Source organism: Terrapene carolina, unplaced genomic scaffold (assembly GCF_002925995.2).
Source record: "Terrapene carolina triunguis isolate 2854851 unplaced genomic scaffold, T_m_triunguis-2.0 Scaffold68, whole genome shotgun sequence".
Classification (NCBI taxonomy): Eukaryota; Metazoa; Chordata; order Testudines; family Emydidae; genus Terrapene; species Terrapene triunguis.
The window spans coordinates 38,130,180-38,150,660 of record NW_020664419.1 but is presented as its reverse complement, the minus strand read 5'-3'; the positions used below and the strand labels follow the sequence as shown (position 1 = coordinate 38,150,660).

The window sequence follows — 20,481 nt, the reverse complement described above, 5'->3', positions numbered from 1 at the left end:
CGCTATTATAGCAGACAACAGCAGCAACTGTACTGTCTGCAACATCTCTTTGCACAGACTTTCCCTCCCACGAGAAAGCAGGACTACCCCAGAAAGGGGCTCAGATCCCAGATGCGGAAGCATCCAGGTCCAGGATTAGGCCAGTCCACACACCCTCCCCCACCAGCTACCACGTGCCCATTTTGACTCATTGGTCCGGAACAGTAGTCCAGTCATGACTGCTACCAGTCCTCCCCAATCGGGGACAGCCTCACTCATTTTCTCAGTGTTTGGGACTCGATTACTACCAACAGTTGGGTCCTAAGCACTGTCAGACTGTGCTATGCTATCCAGTTCCTCTCCACACCTCCTTCCCACCCTCTATGTTTTTAGGGACCCCTTTTATGATACACTACTCCTCGAGCAGGTCCAGTCTCTTCTGGCTTTGGGAGCAGTGGAAGAGGTTCCTTCGGAATAACAGGATCAAGGTTTTTACTACCAGTATTTTCTGGTTCCCAAATCCAAAGGAGGGGTAAAACCTATTCTCAACTCTGCAACCCTAATATATCAGACACACGAGGTTCCGAATGGTCATCTATCTTCCCTGTGTTCTCTCAGAATGATTGGTTTGCTGTTCTGGACCTTCAAGACACTTATTTCCACGTGGCAATTTTCCTTAGCCACAGAAGATTTCTCTGGTTTGTCATGGCGAACTGTCATTTACAGTACATGGTCCTGCCTTTTGGTCTGTCTTCTGCCCCCAGATTATTACCAAATGTATGGTCATAGTGACAGTGTAACTCACGAAGAAGGTAATCCAGGTCTTCCCATACCTGGATGACTGGCTACCAAGACGTAGGGCCAAAGAAGTCATCCTTTCTTATGTATGCATTACGTTGCACTTACTCAACCATCTGGCTCTCACCCTAAGCACTGGAAAGTTAACTTTGGTCCACACTCACAAAATCGAGTTCACTGGGGGCCTTAATAGACTCTACAAGTTTGAGCGCGTTTTTGCCAACTGACTGTTTCCAGACAGTTTGTTGCCTTTGTCTCAGTCGGAGGTCTCAACCTTCCATGACAGTTTGGATGTGTCTGAGGCTCTTGGGCCATATGTCAACATGCATGCAGTTGGTTTAATTTTCAAAGTTGTGCCTTCAGCCTTTTCAAATATTACCCAGGACAGTTTACCATCCAACCCTCCACACCTTGGATAGGTTGGTCCACGCCTCCCTCCATTGATCTTGACTCCTTGCACTGGTGGACGGTTCAGGGGAACGTATATCAAGGTTTTCCTTCATCTGGCCCTTCCCAATCATGACTGTTGTCACTGATGTATCCCTGATAAGTTGGGGAGAGCATCTGGGGTTGTTACAGGTTCAAAGTCTGTGGTTCGAGCAGGAAGCTTCACTGCATACCAACACTGCTGGAGGTTCAGGCCATATACAATGCCTGTCACGCTTCCCTAGACCTCATCAAGTGTTCAGTGGTTCACATACTTACCAACACCACCACTGCAATGTATTACATGAAGATGCAAGAGGGAGCACATTTCAGAGTGTTTTGCCAAGAGGCAATCAGGCTATGGCAATTCTGCATCGAAGAGTATCTCTCAATAGCTAATCACTTGCCCGGAGTCCAGAATCATCTCGTGGACCATCTCAGCAGGAATTTTTCCCTATGTCACGAGCGGTCCCTGAAGCCCAGTGTTCTGCAAATCATTTTCGTGGCTTGGGGCATCCTGTTCGCTACGAGGGACAACAGGAAATTTTGTCTGTTCTGCTCTCAAGCAGTCCTCAATCTGGGCTCCCTGACTGCCTTTCACATCAGCTGGCAGTTGACTCTCCTGTATGCTTACCCTCTGATACCGATCATTTCACAGGTCATGCTGTGACCATCCACAGCTGAAAGTGGATCAGGCCAAGGTCATCCTCATTGCCCCATGGCACTTTTTTGGTCCTCTTGCTATGTTTTTTTTATTTGGGGGGTATACATTTAAATTGAACCTCTATTATGGTGTCTTTAAAAACTTTCCATTCAGCTTGCAGGAAATTCACTTTTGGTACTGTACCTTTTAATTTCTGTTTAACTTCCTCATTTTTGTGTACTTCCCCTTTCTGCAAGTAAATGCTACTTTGGTAGGCTGCTTTGGTATCTCCCCCTTCCCCGATGTTAAACTGTATTATGGTATGGTCACTTTTACCAAGCGGTTCAGCTATATTCACCTCTTGGACCAGATCCTGTGCTCCACTCAGGACTAAATCAAGAATTTCCTCGCCTCTTGTAGGTTCCAGGACCAGCTGCTCCAAGAAGCAGTCATTTAAGGGGTCAAGAAACTATCTCTGCATCCTGTCCTGAGGTGACATGTAGCTAGTCAATATGGGGATAGCTGAAATCCCCATTATTGAGTTTATTTTTATAGCCTCTCTAATCTCCCTCCCTTTCACAGTCACTATCACCATCATGGTCAGGTGGTCAGTAGTATATCCCTACTGCTATATATATTATTCAAGCATGGAATTACTATCCATAGAGAATCTATGGTACAGTTTGGTTCATTTAAGATTTCTACTTCATTTGACTCTACGCTTTTTTTACCCACATAAAGTGCCACTCCCCCACCAGCACGCACTATTCTGTCCTTCCAATATATTTTGTACCCTGGTAGAATCATATTCCATTGATTATCCTCATTCCACCAAGTTTCTGTGATATCAATATCCTAATTTAATACAAGGCACTCAAGTTCACCCATATTAGTATTCAATACCTCTTGTTGCAGTTGCTTGAAGTATCTAGCACTTGCCAGAAAACAGCTAAAACTGCAGTAACTCAGAAATAGTCTCTGCTTTCCTTCAGTAATTACCTAATCTGTTCTCTGATCAGATTAAAAACAAGTGACTAATTTCAATAAAGGAGGATTAACTATTTAGGGAATTTTACAAACAAACATTCTACTTCAGTATAACATACACAAACAATTGTTTTTTGCTAGAACAAAACTGCCCTCAGGGATCAAACGTACAAAGAGATGACAGTATTCTGCAGTAATCATTCAGACCAATCTAGTACTGATATTATGAGATGCAAGGTTTTGGAACCATATCATCTCATACTTTCATGGATCTTGAACTGCACCAGCTCTACAGGAAAATTGTATTTCCCCCCTCCAAAATCGCCAACCATTCAAAAGAAAATTTCCTAATGAAATTTACTCTGAAATGTCAACAGATTTTGGAACTCATCGTAAAGCAAATGCATTCATTTATGTTTAATGTTCATTTACCTCTGTAACAGTGCTATTCAATTTGACTTGCTTTATTAGCTGGCTGTTGGATGTTTGCTGTACAGTAACTCCTCACTTAACGTCATCCCGGTTAACTTGTTTCCTTGTTAGGTTGCTGATCAATTAGAGAACATGTTCGTTTAAAGTTGTGCAATGCTCCCTTATAACGTTGTTTGGCAGCCGCCTGCTTTGTCCACTGCTTGCAGGAAGAGTGGCCCATTGGAGCTAGCTGGTGGGGGCTTGGAACCAGGGTGGACCAGCAGCCCCCCTGTGCAGCAGCTGCCTAGCAGGCTATCAATTGCCGAGTAGTTCAGCAGTTCCTCCCCTCACTGCCCTGTGCTGCTCCTCCCCTCTGCCTTGGAGCTGCTCCTGGGAGCCTCCTGCTTGCTGTGCAGAGGGGATGGGGGGGGGGGCACGCGGGAGAAAGAGGGGTGCGAATATCAGGGTGTCCCCTTCCCCCCGCTCCTGAACCCTATCTCCACAGAGCAAGGGGGGGGACGGGGGACAGGACAGGGCTCAGGACGGAGGAAGCTTTCTGGCAGCAGCTGCTGTCTCAACTTGCTGATCTACTTAAAAAGGCAATGTATTAGAATGGGGTCAGCATACTTAAAGGGGTAATGTGCGTCTTTCTCTCACACACACACGGTGTCTCCCTCCCTCTCTCTCACACACACACACGGTGTCTCCCTCCCTCCCTCCCTCTCTCTCACACACACACACACACACACACACACACACACACACACACACACACACACACACACACACACACACACACACAGAGTGTGTGTCTCTATCCCTCTCTCCATTCCTACTGCCTTGTAGTGTGTGAGGCTACATTAACAACATGTTAACCCTTGAGGGCTCAGCAGAGTGCTAGTTCATTATTTAGCCGTAAAGCAGTCTCTGGAAAATATCCCCTCTTCCACCCTCTGACTCCATCTCCTCCATCAAGCTTCACAATCATCATTGCTGTGTACAGTATTAAATTGTTTGTTTTACACACACACACACACACACACACACACACAGAGATTGATTCTCTTGTCTGGCGAAAAAATTCTTATGGGGAAACTGGATTCACTTAACATCGTTTCATTTAAAATACACCTCTACCCCGATATAACGCGACCCGATATAACATGAATTCTGATATAACGCGGTAAAGCAGCGCTCCGGGGAGGCAGGGCTGCGCACTCCGGCCATTCAAAGCAAGTTCGATATAACGCGGTTTCACCTATAACGCAGTAAGATTTTTTGGCTCCCGAGGACAGCGTTATATCGGGGTAGAGGTGTAGCATTTTTCAGGAACATAACTACAATGTTAAGCGATGAGTTACTGTACAAACAGATCTGAATAATCACCCGAGCACAGATAATGAAGGGCAATCTAAAGCAACCATAAAACAGCTGCATTATCTAAAATGAATTCTTGCAAAGTGGCTAAATCTTTCTCCTCACCCTCCAGGTGGCAGCAGCAGTCATAAGCATGTACAAATATAATACTGAATTTCTCAGAAGAGGGCAGCAGCTTTTTGGTTTTAGAATACTAATCCAAACTTCGAGTCAACATATTATGTGGGCTTTTAAAATATAAGTCAAAGGCACTGCATTCAAAAATAAAGACCTCTATAAATATATAAATGTAGATTCTTAATTGTGTATATAAAACCAAGAGATATTAAAAGGCACCCTCATAGGAAGTTAGCAGAGATAATACTTTTTGACAAAAGTGTACAGTAAATTGATGCAGAAGATCCTATTCAGATGATGCAGGATAATAGTACATCATACAAACATAACTATTACGTTATTTGTTACTAAGAAGTGCCTCTTGCTTTTTATCACCTGCTCCAGAGGAGAATCTGACAATTATTACAGCAGAAGCTTTGCCAAACAAATCAACACACATACCACTCCTTATTTAACTATCTGAGATTAAAAAAAAAAAAAAAAATCAGACGACTAATATGATGCACATATATAGCATTTCATCTCTGGTTTTCCAAAAATCTTTGTAAATATTTTGCTTCATAAACACCTTGAGAAGTTGGTAAGTTTTATTACATCCAGACTGGTAGACTGAGGGACAGAGGGATTAGATTAATTGCTCAAGGTCGCAAATTGAGTCACTGACACGATTGGAAACACAACCCAGTAGCCCTTCCCAGTTCAGTGCTATGAGACTACACTCCCTCTTTACAAACATAACATAACCTTGTGTTAAGCTTGAAAATACATAATAAAGACAACTCAAACCATCTCGATTCTCATCTTGATGGATCTCAAGCACTTTAGAAACTACTTTTTATATGACTCTGTATAAAACAATATTGGGACCACTCACCCCCCAGGAAATTAGGGCACCTGTGAGGCAGAACGCAGTATTCACTTACCGGCATTAGATAACAGGGTTTTAGGAGGGAATTAAAGAATAATTTCCTCAACTGCACGAGGAATTTTAAAGGAGACTTTCAGGCTGACAGAATATAACTATCTAAGTTAAAGTTTGGTCAAGAAACTGAAGTTAACACTTCTGCTCAGTGAAAGATTTCAAGAGGGTTGTGTCTCATTTGAAAGAGGCAAAAGTATTATGGCTGCTGCCTAGCTAGAAAAGAGGGGGGCAACTCCTAAAGAATCCAGCTATACCAACCATATTTAGTTTCATGTTCTGGAACTGTTATTTCATAAGTACCTGTTTGCTGAGTAAGTTCTAAGGAAAATTATATCACTGAACTATAATGAATGTGGCTGGCCAGCCACTTAACCAAGTTTGACAGTTTGTTTAAAGTCCAGTTCGGCAGGGCAGTGAAAAATCTAGCCAAACTGGATCTCAAGCAGTCTAACCAACTTGCTGAGTCAGTGGTGGGTATAGTACTGGCTGTGCAAGGAAGGGAGGAAGGAACATCTGTCCATAGTTAAGCATATTAACTATCTGTCTATTCTTCAGCATGTTAGCTTAGTATATTCCAGCCTCAGTGGATCAGTGTTACTAGAGTTAAGTGATCATGACAGGGTACAGTCTTGAAGACAAAGACAATCCTTTGGCTCAAATGCCTCTAATCTTACAAAGTCTCTTTAAACACAGTACACTCTGATGAGAATCTAGTCCTCTACTTGAAATTACCTTGTAGTTAAATTGTCATCTGCAGTATAATAAATTGTGTTATAATGTTCACTGAAAAACTGCCAGTTATTTTGGAACAACTCTGCATAGTCTGACATAAGACATATTGGAATTATGCAGCACCAGAACAGTGTGCACTGGGAGAAACCTACAACTAAACTGTACTAATTTAAAGCCAACCTTCACACGAATGCTGATTGTGACTAGAGTAAACAAAGTTCTTAGTAGTTGTAGCAATACTAAAAATCCTTTTGCAATGCAACTTACTCAGAAACTGAGCTGGTAAGCTGTAACCTATAAAGTCACATGTACTCTATGGGGTAAAATCAAGGGTAATCATGATGTAAGAGGTGAGACGGTCTGGAACAAAATTAGCACACTGATGAAGTAATCCAATTAGCTTAATATTTAAGGAACACAAATAGCCCAGGCATAAAACAGATTTTGTATTTTTAAAAGGGCTGCATTAAAAAACTACTATTATGTTTTTATTCAATTTAATAACCTCAAAGAATACAATTTTTCAAACATTCCCCTGCAGTGCATGCAGCCCAACCTTTGCAGCAAGATACTAGTGGATTAAAAAAAGTGAAAGTTACTAGAAACTGAAACTCATTAGTTTGATTAATAATATTAGACTAAGTGAATTTACTGTAAATAGTGAAAAGTGAATTAGATTTTTAAAATGTTTAGGTTTAATAACTCAGACTCATAGACTTTAAGGTCAGAAGGGACCATTATGATCATCTAGTCTGACCTCCCGCATGATGCAGGCCACAAAAGCTGACCCACCCACTCCTGGAATAATTCTCTCCTTTGACTCAGCTGTTGAAGTCCCCAAATCGTGATTTAAAGACTTCAAGTCACAGAGAAGCCGCCAGCAAGCGACCCCTGCCCCATGCTGCGGAGGAAGGCGAAAAACCTCCAGGGCCTCTGCCAATCTACCCTGGAGGAAAATTCCTTCCCGATCCCAAATATGGCGATCAGCTGAACCCCGAGCATGCGGGCAAGATTCTCCAGCCAGACCCTCCGGAAAAAGTTCTCTGTAGTAACTTTTAATATCCCATCATTGACCATTGTTACTAATTACCAGCGATGGCACGTTATTGACCTATTGACTAAAATCACGTTATCCCACCAAACCATCCCCTCCATGAACTTATCAAGCTTAATCTTAAAGCCAAAGAGGTCTTTCGCCCCCACTATTTCCCTCAGAAGGCTGTTCCAGAACTTCACCCCTCTGATGGTTAGAAACCTTCATCTAATTTCAAGCCTAAACTTCCCGACGGCCAGTTTATATCCATTTGTTCTCGTGTCCACATTAGTACTGAGCTGAAATAATTCCTCTCCCTCCCTGGTATTTATCCCTCTGATATATTTAAAGAGAGCAATCATATCACCCCTCAGCCTTCTTTTGGTTAAGGTAAACAAACCGAGCTCCTCGAGTCTCCTTTCATACGACAGGTTTTCCATTCCTCGGATCATCCTAGTGGCCCTTCTCTGTACCCGTTCCAGTCTGAGTTCATCCTTTTTAAACATGGGAGACCAGAACTGCACACAGTACTCCAAATGAGGTCTTACCAGTGCCTTGTACAATGGAACCAGCACCTCCTTATCGCTACTAGAAATACCTCGCCTAATGCATCCCAAGACCGCATTAGCTTTTTTCACGGCCACGTCACATTGCCGACTCATAGTCATCCTGCGATCAACCAGGACTCCGAGGTCCTTCTCCTCTTCCGTTACTTCCAACTGATATAACTAAAGCTTATAACTAAAATTCTTGTTAGTCATCCCTAAATGCATAACCTTACACTTCTCACTATTAAATTTCATCCTATTACTATTACTCCAGTTTACAAGGTCATCCAAATCTCCCTGCAGGATATCTTGATCCTTCTCCGAATTGGCAATACCTCCCAACTTTGTGTCATCCGCAAACTTTATCAGCCCACTCTTAAATTTGGTTCCGAGGTCAGTAACAAATAGATTAAATAAAATCGGACCCAAAACCAAACCTTGAGGAACTCCACTGGTAACCTCCCTCCAACCTGACAGTTCACCTTTCAGTACGACCCGCTGCAGTCTCCCCTTTAACCAGTTCTTTATCCACCTCTGGATTTTCATATCGATCCCCATCTTTTCCAATTTAACCAATAATTCCTCATGCGGTACCGTATCAAACGCTTTACTGAAATCGAGGTATATTAGATCCACCGCATTTCCTTTATCTAAAAAATCTGTTACTTTCTCAAAGAAGGAGATCAGGTTGGTTTGGCACGATCTACCTTTCGTAAAACCATGTTGTAATTTGTCCCAATTGCCATTGACCTCAAGGTCCTTAACTACTTTCTCCTTCAAAATTTTTTCCAAGACCTTGCATATTACAGATGTTAAACTAACAGGCCTGTAGTTACCCGGGTCACTTTTTTTCCCCCTTCTTGAAAATAGGAACCACATTAGCTATTCTCCAGTCAAACGGTACCACCCCTGATTTTACAGATTCATTAAAAATTATCGCTAACGGGCTTGCAATTTCTCGTGCCAGTTCCTTTAATATTCTCGGATGAAGATCATCGGGTCTGCCCGATTTAGTCCCGTTAAGCTGTTCGAGTTTGGCTTCTACCTTGGATACGGTAATGTCAATTCCCCCTCCTATATTCCCATCCGTCACGCTGCCACTATTCCTAAACCCTTCATTAGCCTCATTAAAGACCAATGCAAAATGTTCGTTTAGATATTGTGCCATGCCTAGATTATCCTTAATCTCCACTCCATCTACAGTCTTCAGCGGTCCCACTTCTTCTTTCTTTGTTTTCTTCCTATTTATATGGCTATAAAACCTCTTACTATTGGTTTTAATTCCCCTCGCAAGGTCCATCTCTACACGGCTTTTGGCCTTTCTCACTCCATCTCTACATGCTCTGACCTCAATAAGGTAGGTTTCTTTGCTGATCCCTCCCATCTTCCACTCCTTGTACGCTCTCTGTTTTTTCTTAATCACCCCTCTGAGATGCTCGCTCATCCAGCTCGGTCTAAATCTCCTGTCTACGAACCGTTTTCCCCTTCTTGGGATACAGGCCTCCGACAGCTCCTGCAACTTCAACTTGAAATAATCCCAGGCGCCTTCTGCCTTTAGATCCTTAAATATGTTAGTCCAATCCACTTCCTTAACTAGTTGCCTTAATTTATTAAAGTTAGCCCTTTTGAAATCATAAACCTTAAGTCTCCGATTTAATTCTGTTAATCCTTCCATTTAGTTTAAACCGAATCAGCTCATGATCACTCGAGCCAAGGTTGTCCCCTACAACCATTTCCTCAACGAGGTCCTCACTACTTACCAAAACCAAATCTAAAATAGCATCCCCCCTCGTCGGTTCAGCAACTACTTGATGAAGGAATTCATCAGCTATCACGTCTAGGAAAATCTGAGCCCTATTATTGTTATTAGCATTTGTTCCCCAATCTATATCAGGGAAGTTAAAGTCTCCCATGATTACACAGTTCCTTTTAGTATTTACTTCCCTAAAAACATTAAAGAGTTCTCTGTCCTAAGATACCTAAGATATCAACAAAATTTAATTACCTTTTTATTTTTAAAATATGTCTTTTTACCCTGGCAGGGCTCTTTTAAAGAAAGGCTAAAAATATATTTTATCTGTCATTGGCCTGATGGAGTTTAAAAAAGTATTTTGCAAACCATAACAAATTTCACAGCACAATCCGACATACAGCTAGTGAGTGTCAAAAGTACATGAAAAAAGTGTGTTTGTACCAGTTCAGATATTTGTTTGCATATTGAACTAAGAGTAAACCACAAGATGTTCTATTTACTTCAGCAAAACAATCAATACATTATAGTCTGAATTCAAGAGATTCTGACTGAGCAATTATCGAAAATAGATTTTTAAAAGATACATACAGATAATCTGACAGATAAGCAAATACTTACACATTATCTTCCACACAAATTTTTGGTCCAACTACGTTGGCTGCTCCACTTGCCATTTTGAAGGCGAAGTGCTTTTCAGGACAAGCTTTTGAAATCCCACATTTATATCTGGGTGGTTTTGTAGCTTTAGAAAGAAAATAAATATGATTTAGATATGACAGTAAATCAACAAATATTAGTCAAATTAAGGAAAAGGTGGAGGCAAGTCACAAATTATCTCAGACTATATAGAGACACAAGGTGGGTGAGGTAACATCCTTTATTGGACCAACTTCTGTTGGCGAGACAGACAAGTTTATGAGCTTACACAGAGCTTAGAACTGAAGAAGAGCAGTTTGTAAGCTCAAAAGCTTGTCTCTCTCACCAACAGAAGTTGGTCAATAAAGGATATTACCTCAACAACCTTGTTTCTCTAATATTCTGGGGCCCACATGGTGACAACAGTGCATAACTCAGTCTGTATACTCAATTCTGTGAGAAAGCACTTCACAAACATTCATTTAATCTCACTTGTGAAGTAGGTGCGTATCTCCTTTTTATAAATGGAGAAACAGATATAGAAAAATTATGGACCTGATCCAAAACCGACTAAAGTCAACAAGAATCTCTCCATTAACTTCTGTGCGCTTTGGATCATTCCCTAAATGACTTGCCTGAAGTCACATCAGAATTTTGCAGCAGAGGCAGAAACAGAACTTACATCTACCAGATTCCAGTCCTGTGACACATGAACAAATACAACTTTTCTCCTTGCTTAAATAATGTAACAAAGACATCTTGAATCAAGTGCTTAAAAGTAGATCCCTATGCGGATATAAATTGGTATCTGCAGAACTGCAGGGCTCTCCAGGAAACTGCAGCTGCGAAAGGAGCAGAATGTGGGGCTGCCGCTCCCAGGAGCCAGCACCCCGCACCGGCAGCACCACTCCGAGCCTTGACCCTGTCCCTTCCACACAGCTGTTTGCATGACTGCGTCTCCTGTCTGGGGTCTGTATAGCCAGGCCGGAGGACAGGGCTGGGGTGGTACAGCTGCACCAGAGTAGCTGCCAATGCGGGCCACTGGTTTCTGGGAGCAGCAGCCCCACATTCTGTTCCTTTTGCAGCTGTGGTTCCCGGGAGAGTCCTGCGGTTCCGCGGCTATCAATTTATATCCACAGATATCCGCATCTGCGGATATAAATTTGTATCCGTGCAGGGCTCTACTTAAAAGCTGGGACAGAATATTTTCAAGGAACAGTGTGATCATCTTTTTAAGGGCTATCGGGAACCCTCTTCAAAATGTATTAATACTAAAGAGCCGCATCATATATCCGTCATAAGAAACTTATTTTTACTTCGATTAATAAATAAATAATGCCAGTTAGTGTAATCTGTCTCTATCCTGGAATAAAAGTAAAAATTTATTTCCCACATACCCTATCTCGTACTTGACCAAAAGAGCACAAAGATAATACTGATCAATACACACCTGGAACTGTATCTTAGGGCTGGTCCACACTGGGGCGGGGGATCGATATAGGAAACGCAACTTCAGCTACGAGAATAGCGTAGCTGAAGTCGACGTTTCCTATATCGAACTAAATTTACTTACTTCGGGTCCACGCGGCGCAGGCAGGCTCCCCCGTCGACAGCGCTTCCTCCTCTCGGCGAGCAGGAGTTCCGCAGTCGACGGGGGAGCGCTTCTGGGATCGATCTATCGCGTCCAGATGAGACGCGATAATCGATCCCAGAAGATCGATCTCTACCCGCCGAATTAGGCGGGTAGTGTGGACCAGCCCTGAAATACTGTACATGTAACAGTAAAATTAATTAGGTACAATATCACAAACCATTAAAATATCTATTCTGACATATGCTGATCTAACAAATGCAATTCTCTGGTAAGATGTGAAACAATCTTCTACTTCTGAAGCTATTCTCATTGCATTTTTATGTGCAGGTGGCAATTTCTACATCAAAGTGAGAGTCAGTATTTAAGAGTCACAGCAATATTGTATACACAGACAAAAGTAAATACACACTGCAGTAACTGTGGCATATGAAATACTTACGGTGTGCAGCTGCCTCCAAAGCTGATCTAGCTAAAACACAGAAGAAAGTTTTTAAAAAGCTTTAGTTACAATGATATTTCATTGGTAGTAAAATGTTTATAATCCCATTAATTTAGTCTTTTGCAGATCTATAAAAATAAGCTTGATTGTTTATGATACTCCATTTAATACCTCCCACCATCATATTCAAATATAAAGCACAAACATTTACAGTAAGACACACACAAATTAAGGGGCCAAATTTTGAAATGCAGTCTAACATTCTGTGCTTCAAGTTTTGGTTGGCCAATTTTAGATACAGAGGATCTGGTAATAGAGATGTTGAGCTCCCAGAGGTCCCTGGAGTTGTAGATGCTCAATCCCTCTGAAAAAAATTCAGGGTGTAGGTGTCTAAAGCTGGGCTCCCATAATCAGAAGGCACTTTTCAAAATTTGGAGCCTGGTTTTTAAGCTACCCAAAAGTTAGAGAATCCACCATTGACCTATTTACTTGAAGTCTTTAAACCATGATTTGAGGAGTTCAGTAACTCAGCCAGAGGTTACGGGTCTATTGCAATAGTGGGTGGGTGAGTTCTGTGGCCTGCAATGTGCAGATCAGACTAGATCAGTGTTTCCCAAACTTGGGATGCCACTTGTGTAGGGAAAGCCCCTGGAGGGCCGGGCCGGTTTGTTTACCTGCCGCGTCCGCAGGTCCGGCCAATCGCAGCTCCCACTGGCTGCGGTTCGCTGCTCCAGGCCAATGGGAGCTGCTGGAAGCAGCGGCCAGCACATCCCTCGGCCCACGCCGCTTCCAGCAGCTCCCATTGGCCTGGAGCAGCGAACCGCAGCCAGTGGGAGCCACGATCGGCCGGACCTGCGGACGTGGCAGGTAAACAAACCGGCCCGGCCTGCCAGGGGCTTTCCCTACACAAGCGGCGTCCCAAGTTTGGGAAATACTGGACTAGATGATCAGCATAGTCCCTTCTGGCCTTGAAATTATGAATCTATACGGAGATCAGAAAAACAACATGCACACTTGACACAGTTTGATCACTGTATGTGTGTTGGTATACTACATCCAGTATGTGCACTTTATGTTAATACTAAGGACAAGGAATGAAAATAAGTAAATTCTGAAATGTCTATGCAGCACCTCTACAGTTTATCTTGGATGCCCACTTGTTATACCAGAGAGATGAGGTGGGGTAGCACAGGGGTAGTAAATAGGCAGATCACAGGCCAAATTCGGGCCACCAGATGCTTTTGAACAGACCCTGAAATCTTTGTATTTACTTATTATTGTTACTTTTTTTTTTATTTTTTTTTCTGGAGTCTGGACCTTGACCAAGAAATTTGGAACTTGACAAAAAATAATAGACTACCCCTACTTACCTTATGGTTTAGCACAAGTACTTAGCACATATTCAGAAGTTGGTCTAATAAAAGATATTACCTAACCCACCTTGTCTCTCAAACATCCTGGGACCAACATGATGACTACAATCACACTGTGCACTCTTGTTATACTTACAGTCTAAAGAACATTTGACTAAAATCACAAATACTATTAAACATGATCTGTGCATGGATAAAATCTTGTGTATATTTTGAATGTGAACTTTTTAAGCTAAAATATTCACATTAAAATTTGTAAATATTAATATTTTACCTTTTAGTGCAGAACATAAAAGTATATTCTTAAAAACATGCATTCTTCTGGAGCATGACCATGCCAGGCTCACCATGGAAAGAGCGTGTAGTACTTACTCAAGCTATATTCAAGGTCAATCAGATTTGTGTGGGGAGAACAGTTAGAAGACATCACTTACCAAACAGGCTTCCTAAGTTTGTATCCATTTTTATTTCAAATACTTGAGATATGACATAAAATGTCAGTAGAAATATTGAGACAGCTACCACCAACTTTACAGCACCTATTCAGAACCACAGAAAATAAAGTTTTCAGCATCTATTTATATTTTATAATTGATACGTATCAGCTTTAAACACAAAAAATAAACTGCATGAGAAATCCAGTGAATTGTGTTAAATAAAGCTATTACAATTCTGCCAGAAATATGTTACAAACAAACTGTGGAATAAAGTAAACAAAAAGAATGTACATGAGAAATAAATCAAAAGTGAAGCTTCCTACTGTCAAGGTGTACCTCTGACTGCTGTCTTCCACCCTGGGGTGGGACATCAATTCACATCTCACAGTTTACCAATAGCGTGTTGGAATCACACTGGCATTTACAGAACAATATATATGCTAGATCGGGATAGTCAATAGGCGAATGCTGGCCATATCGGGACTGCCAGACAGTTCTGAGTGGACTGCAAAGATCAAATGAGCTGAAGCCGAGCCAGGGCTGGAGCCGTGCCTGCTCTCCAGCACAGGGCCCCCTAGCAGGGAGTGGCTGGGCTGCAGTGCACAGTGTGTCCCTGAGTGGTGCAAGCGCAGCTCCACCAGCTCTGTCCTCCACCACCCAGCAGCAGTGCAGGGGTGGGACGAGTGGCCATGTGGGTGAATGAGCAAGTGCCGGCATCTGGACTCAGCGAGTGAGGCAGCAGGAGCCTCTCTGGGAGGGGTGGGTAGGGAGGTGGCAGGCGATCAGAGGAGGAGGGCCCGAGCTGGGCCGCCTGGCCCACCAGGAAAGTAGAGCTGTGAAGCGCCTCTCGGCTGGGCCGTCTGCCCTGCCATGGGGCCTCAGAGCCCAGCCAGGAGGGGTGACAGAGCCAGGCCCTGGCTCCCCGCCCTGGGGAGGGGGAGAGGCCCACAGCGAGGCACTGACTGTTGGACTGGTACGGCGTCACGGCCCTGTGCCAGCTGCTCTGCCAGTGACAGGGAGCAACACTGCGCCCCACTTCGAGCATGAGGCTGCAGGTACCCCTAACAGTACCCCTTCAAATATCCCTGCCAGCACCCCCCAAATACTCCCTCCTAGTACTCACACATCCCTGCAGCACCCCCCCAAATACCCCTGGCAGTGTCCTCTATCTGGGAACTTGAAATATAGTAACCCTAAACTGGGTGGGGAGGAATCAGGGGGTTTGGGGTAGGGAGCTGGGTGGGGGACAATTGGGGGGCTATTATGCCTACAATAATTTTATTTGACAAAACTATAGTTAAGGCTACGTTTTACTCATGGGTATTTTTAGCAGAAGTCATGGACAGGTCACACGCAATAAACAAAAATTCATGGCCCATGACCTCTCCATGACTTGTACTATATACCCCTGACTAAATCTTGTGTGCTCTGGAGGGGAGACCCCAGGGGCACCACGGGTGCTCTGGAGGGAGCTCCAGGGCAGGAGGTGGCCCGGGACCGCTGCTGGTGTAGAGTTGCCAACCCTCCAGGATTGGCCTGGAGTCTCCAGGAATTAAAGATTATGTCATGTGATTAAATCTCCAGGAATACGTCCAACCAAAATTGGCAACCCTAAGCTGGTGCTCCAGGGCAGGGAGCGGCGGCCCACGGACCACCACAGATGCTGGGGGGAGGGGGGTGGCCGGTGTGGCTGGCCCAGGGACATCCAAGCTGCTCGGACTAGAAAGTCACGGAATCTGCGACTCACAGCCTTAACCATAGTTAATACTCTTGGTAAACTCAAAGCAATTTCCAAACTTAAAACAGATGTCTGAAAGTATTTTAATGCTAATATTTGCATCTATTTGACATTTTATCTATATACTTTCTCAAAGTCTTAGATGTAATTTATTACTTCTTTCTTGGAGGTTATTTTTAGGTTATACAGTGGTTTGATTTTATTTTTCAGGGTCACATCTACAAAAAAAAGTAGATTTTGGAACATGACATATCGTAAATTAGACAGATGGTGCATGTTTTGTTATATATAGCATAGGCAAGAAAAAGAGGGCAGACAGTACCAGTACCAAAGAAACACCACAGAATTCTAAGCCCTCCCATGGAATTGTATGGGCTCTTTCTATAAAAAAGAAAAGACATTTTTAAGAGAGCCCTTCCTTTAGTCTTTGAACTAAAAGCACTTAGCTATAGTGAGCAAGTATTTTAGTGAAGAAATGTCAACATAAGATTATATATATAAATTTTACCAGGTTCTGCCCTGATTGTGAGATCTTGGCAGGGCTGACAGCAGGGAATGAAATGGGGAGGATTATAGGAAGGAGACAACCACCACTGGTGACCTGATTCACTTTCCAGAAAACAGAGCATTTCCCAGTCTTACCAAAATCTGCCCACTCCTACTGCAGCATAAAATAGACTTTCACCAGACCCCCAATGGGGAGTCTGTTTGAACTAAGTTCAAATGTAAGCATACATAATACAGTTAATAAAAATGTATGTTCCATGTACTATTTCTCTATCACAGCCTTAATAATGTTAACTTTAATGTCCTGGGTTACTTTGAAGTAACTGTTACTAAGTTCATGTATGAATCACATTGCTGAAAAGTCTAACTGTTTGTCAGACTATTAACTAGCACACACTCACATTCCTCCTGCAACACAACAGTACAAATTACATCGCAACGGAATGCCTTGAAATTGTTTACTTGTGATACAGACGCAACACACTATTGAATTTTCTTTGATGTTTCCTGCTTCCTCTCTCTCTGTTTTGGAACAGTTACCCATTTCTCATTCCTTCATCTTACTGACCTTTGCCTTAAAAATACCAAGAACACTCATAACATTTACATCAAAGACATAACTTCAAGTCCTGAAAAATTCAAATTCCATTTCTTCCTATTGTACTAAACGTCACTGTATACATTTGTTAGGTTTCCCGAATTTCCAATGTGTATATCACTTCTTTGGTGTTATTTACTACAATGACTGGTGTTTCTTTGGTGTTATTTTGCACTACGATTAGAACAAATGATACTTGTTTCAAAGATTGAAAGATATATAAAAAGATCCATAAGACATCTGATGTGAAAGGTGCTAAATACACTTTAAATTTAGTGATGTATGGAGTATTTTCTGCTTTCTTTTGAGATGTCTCTCATACCAAGGGTACTAAAAAACAAAGACTGGACTGTAGGAAGAGTTATTTTGGCTGAAAGTAGCAGATAAACATTTAGCCATTTTATTAGACAAAATGTTTTCTTCCAATAAACTTGAACCTCCTCCCCTGCAAAAATTCCAGTTTAGTAACTGAAATGCATATACAATAATTGAATGAACTACACATAAAAAGCTGAAAGCCAGGGTTACACCAAGAAACTCAGAGAAAGACCAAATTCACATTTGCTTCTTCTTTTCGACCTTCAGGGAAGCTGGATGTTACTGGTATGGAGAAAATAAACATTCATCATTTTTTCTGCCATTCATGATTGCTTAATGCCATGCGTCACAGACAGCTAAAAAGGTAGTGAAATAGCAATGCAATACTGTTTCCATTAAATTAACGCTGCCATGCTTCTTTCAGAAGTTTGATATTAATAAAAACATCACAATTATCCTTTACTCATTAATGCAGTATATGGCTTGTTTTAAAAGTCACATCAATCTGATCCTAGTGACTGTTTTTCTTACCTGCTACCCTCATGCTTAGTCTTGTCAGTCAGTCAACAGCACTATTGCACTAAACAAACCACCTAAAAGGAGAAGATAGAAGGCACAAAAATTAGAACTAGAGGCAAATAAGCAATTTTACTACTGTTTTGTTTATTATCATAGAAATATTCTTATTTATCATAGAAATATTCAGGGTTTCCAAACTAGTAGTGCTAATGAAGATTTTGCTGATCACTTAATAGTTAACCCGTTATAGTTAGCATCAAGCCTTGATTTCTTAGTGCTCACAGTGAAAGAGTATATTGGATTGATTTCTGATGCACTGCTCTCATTTGTCACTCAAGTATAAAGCAAGCTACCTGAATGTTTTGTTATTCTAATCATTCGTTTCTGAACTTTACTAAATCCTTCATAAACTCACCTCATTTTTAGCCTGTTTTGATATGACACATTATACTCTCAATCAATTACTAAGGAAACCGGATGATGTCCCTTGTTTTCTTGAAGGTGTTCAATTTGTATGGTACAAATGTAAACATACAACATGGAGAGTGCACACACAAAAAAACCCATCTGCACTCTTTCAAATTGCTAGTGACCTTTTGTACCAAGATTATGTTTTATTGAAGTGTGGCATGTCAAACTTTTGAGGATTTTCTCTCTAGATTATAGTAAATAATAGTTAATGACCACATTGCAAAGTCTGTGCACAAAAAACTCCGCTTTCCTTCAGCAAAGTAACGATGTCTGAAATGTAAGAAGAAAGAAGGTATGTACCTTGATAAATCTATTCACCTATATGCATTTTATTAGTTAAATTTACAGATGGCAAGTGCTGTAGAAAGTTGGTGCTTAAAAGGGCACTCCAAGAACAGTGCTCAGAAGAAGATAGAGCCTCTATCCCAGGGGTAGACAACCTATGGCACACGTGCCAAAGGCGGCACACAAGCTGATTTTCAGAGGCACTCACACTGCCCGGGTCCTGGCCACCGATCCCGGGGGCTCCGCTGCCGGCCTGGGGTACTGGCTGCCAGCCCCCTGCCAGCCAGGGTTCTGCCCACCGGCCCCAGGTCCCAGCCACCGGTCGGGGGGGCTCTGCTGCCAGCCGGGGGTCTCAGCCACCGGCCCGAGGCTCTGCAGCCACCCCGAGCTGTGTCCCACCGGCCCCAGCCTGGGACAGTGAGGGGTGCAGAAAGGGGCAAGAGGGGATGCAGCTCAGCACCCCTACCTTAAAAATTGTTCCAGCGCCACTGTACTCGGATATTTTTAAGTCCTCTTACATCGCTATCACACCAAGTGGAACAGCACACTGCGTTTGATGTTGAGATTAGAATGTACATGCAAGAACTGGAATCAGAATTTTCTGACAGATTTCAAGATTTCCAGCAATTTGGCCCAATGCTTTCTTTTCTAATTAAACCTGAAAAGTTCAATGAAAGCGACTTGGATTTGTCTGTATTTCAGTGGATGGGTGTTGAAGATTTCGAAATGCAGCTCATTCAGTTAAAAAGCTCAGAATTGTGGGCATCAAAGTTTGGAGATCTGCGGAGTGCACTTGAAGCTACGGAGAGAGATCATGGGGCCTCTATTCTGACCTGCTGGATGTCTCTGCCAGTGAAATTTAACTGTTTGAAGAAAATTGCGTTTGCAATGCTTTCAGCATTTGGATACACATACCTGTGAGAACAGGTATTTTCACACATGAAATATGTTCTCTGTCCCTCTCAGAGCCAGTTAACAACTGATCACTAAGAAGCCTGTGTGCAGCTTAAAGCATCCAAATATCTGCCAGACATTGGAAAACTCAGCAAGGAAAAGCAAGGGCAAGGATCACACTAAACTGATAAGATCTGCATTTTAATTTTTTAAATGAAGCTTCTTCAACATTTTAAAAACCTTATTTACTTTACATACAGCAATAGTTTAGTTATATATTATAGACTTATAGAAAGAGATCTTCTAAAAATGTTAAAATGTATTACTGGCACGCGAAACCTTAAATTACAGTGAATAAATGAAGACTCAGCACACCACTTCTGAAAGATTGCCGACCCCTGCTCTATCCTGTGGAGCTCAAAAGCTCTATGGGGGGATATGAGGAGGAGCAATGAGCCAACCTTCCCACTCAACCCCTGCAAGTAGAAAAAAGTGTCTGACTAATAACTCAATGATTATTTACTGAAGGTTTATTGGTGTATGATACATGGGGATACACAGTAGCTTATTCACATTAATGCAAGAAGGTAAGCAAAAGAACTCCTTCCCCCCCCCACCCCCATCTGTAAGCATGCTTAACTGAGGACTACATATGATATGTAAGTTTGAGATAAAGTTATCAAAAAATGGAATGTGAAAAGGTATACATTTTGATATGCTCAAACAACGAAGATAATTTTACTAAATTAACATGCATGCACACAAGGGCTCATAAGAATGAGAAATTTAAATTCCAGAGATGTACCTTTCCAGAAAAGTTAAGTATCTGAAAATAGGAGATTAGACTGAAAGTACTGCCTCAGCTGGAACTTCAGCATTTCTATAGTGACAGGCTAATTCTAATCTAAAAAGGTATTTTAGAAAACATCTGCAACATTTATAAAAC

At 42.1% G+C, this 20,481-nt stretch overlaps 1 protein-coding gene across 1 annotated transcript in view; it reads right to left on the bottom strand.

The window, feature by feature from the left end:
- FAM3C (family with sequence similarity 3 member C) overlaps window positions 1-17,961 on the bottom strand; it is a 32,316-nt gene extending 14,355 nt beyond the window's left edge. The window contains exons 1-4 of the mRNA XM_026648721.1: window positions 17,898-17,961; window positions 14,203-14,307; window positions 12,396-12,425; window positions 10,345-10,468 (exon numbers count right to left, since the gene is read on the bottom strand). Of these exons, the coding sequence (XP_026504506.1) occupies window positions 10,345-10,468; window positions 12,396-12,425; window positions 14,203-14,307; window positions 17,898-17,910 (272 nt within the window). The 5' untranslated portion in view covers window positions 17,911-17,961. The remainder of the gene's footprint in view (window positions 1-10,344; window positions 10,469-12,395; window positions 12,426-14,202; window positions 14,308-17,897) is intronic.
- Window positions 17,962-20,481: the final 2,520 nt, after the last annotated feature.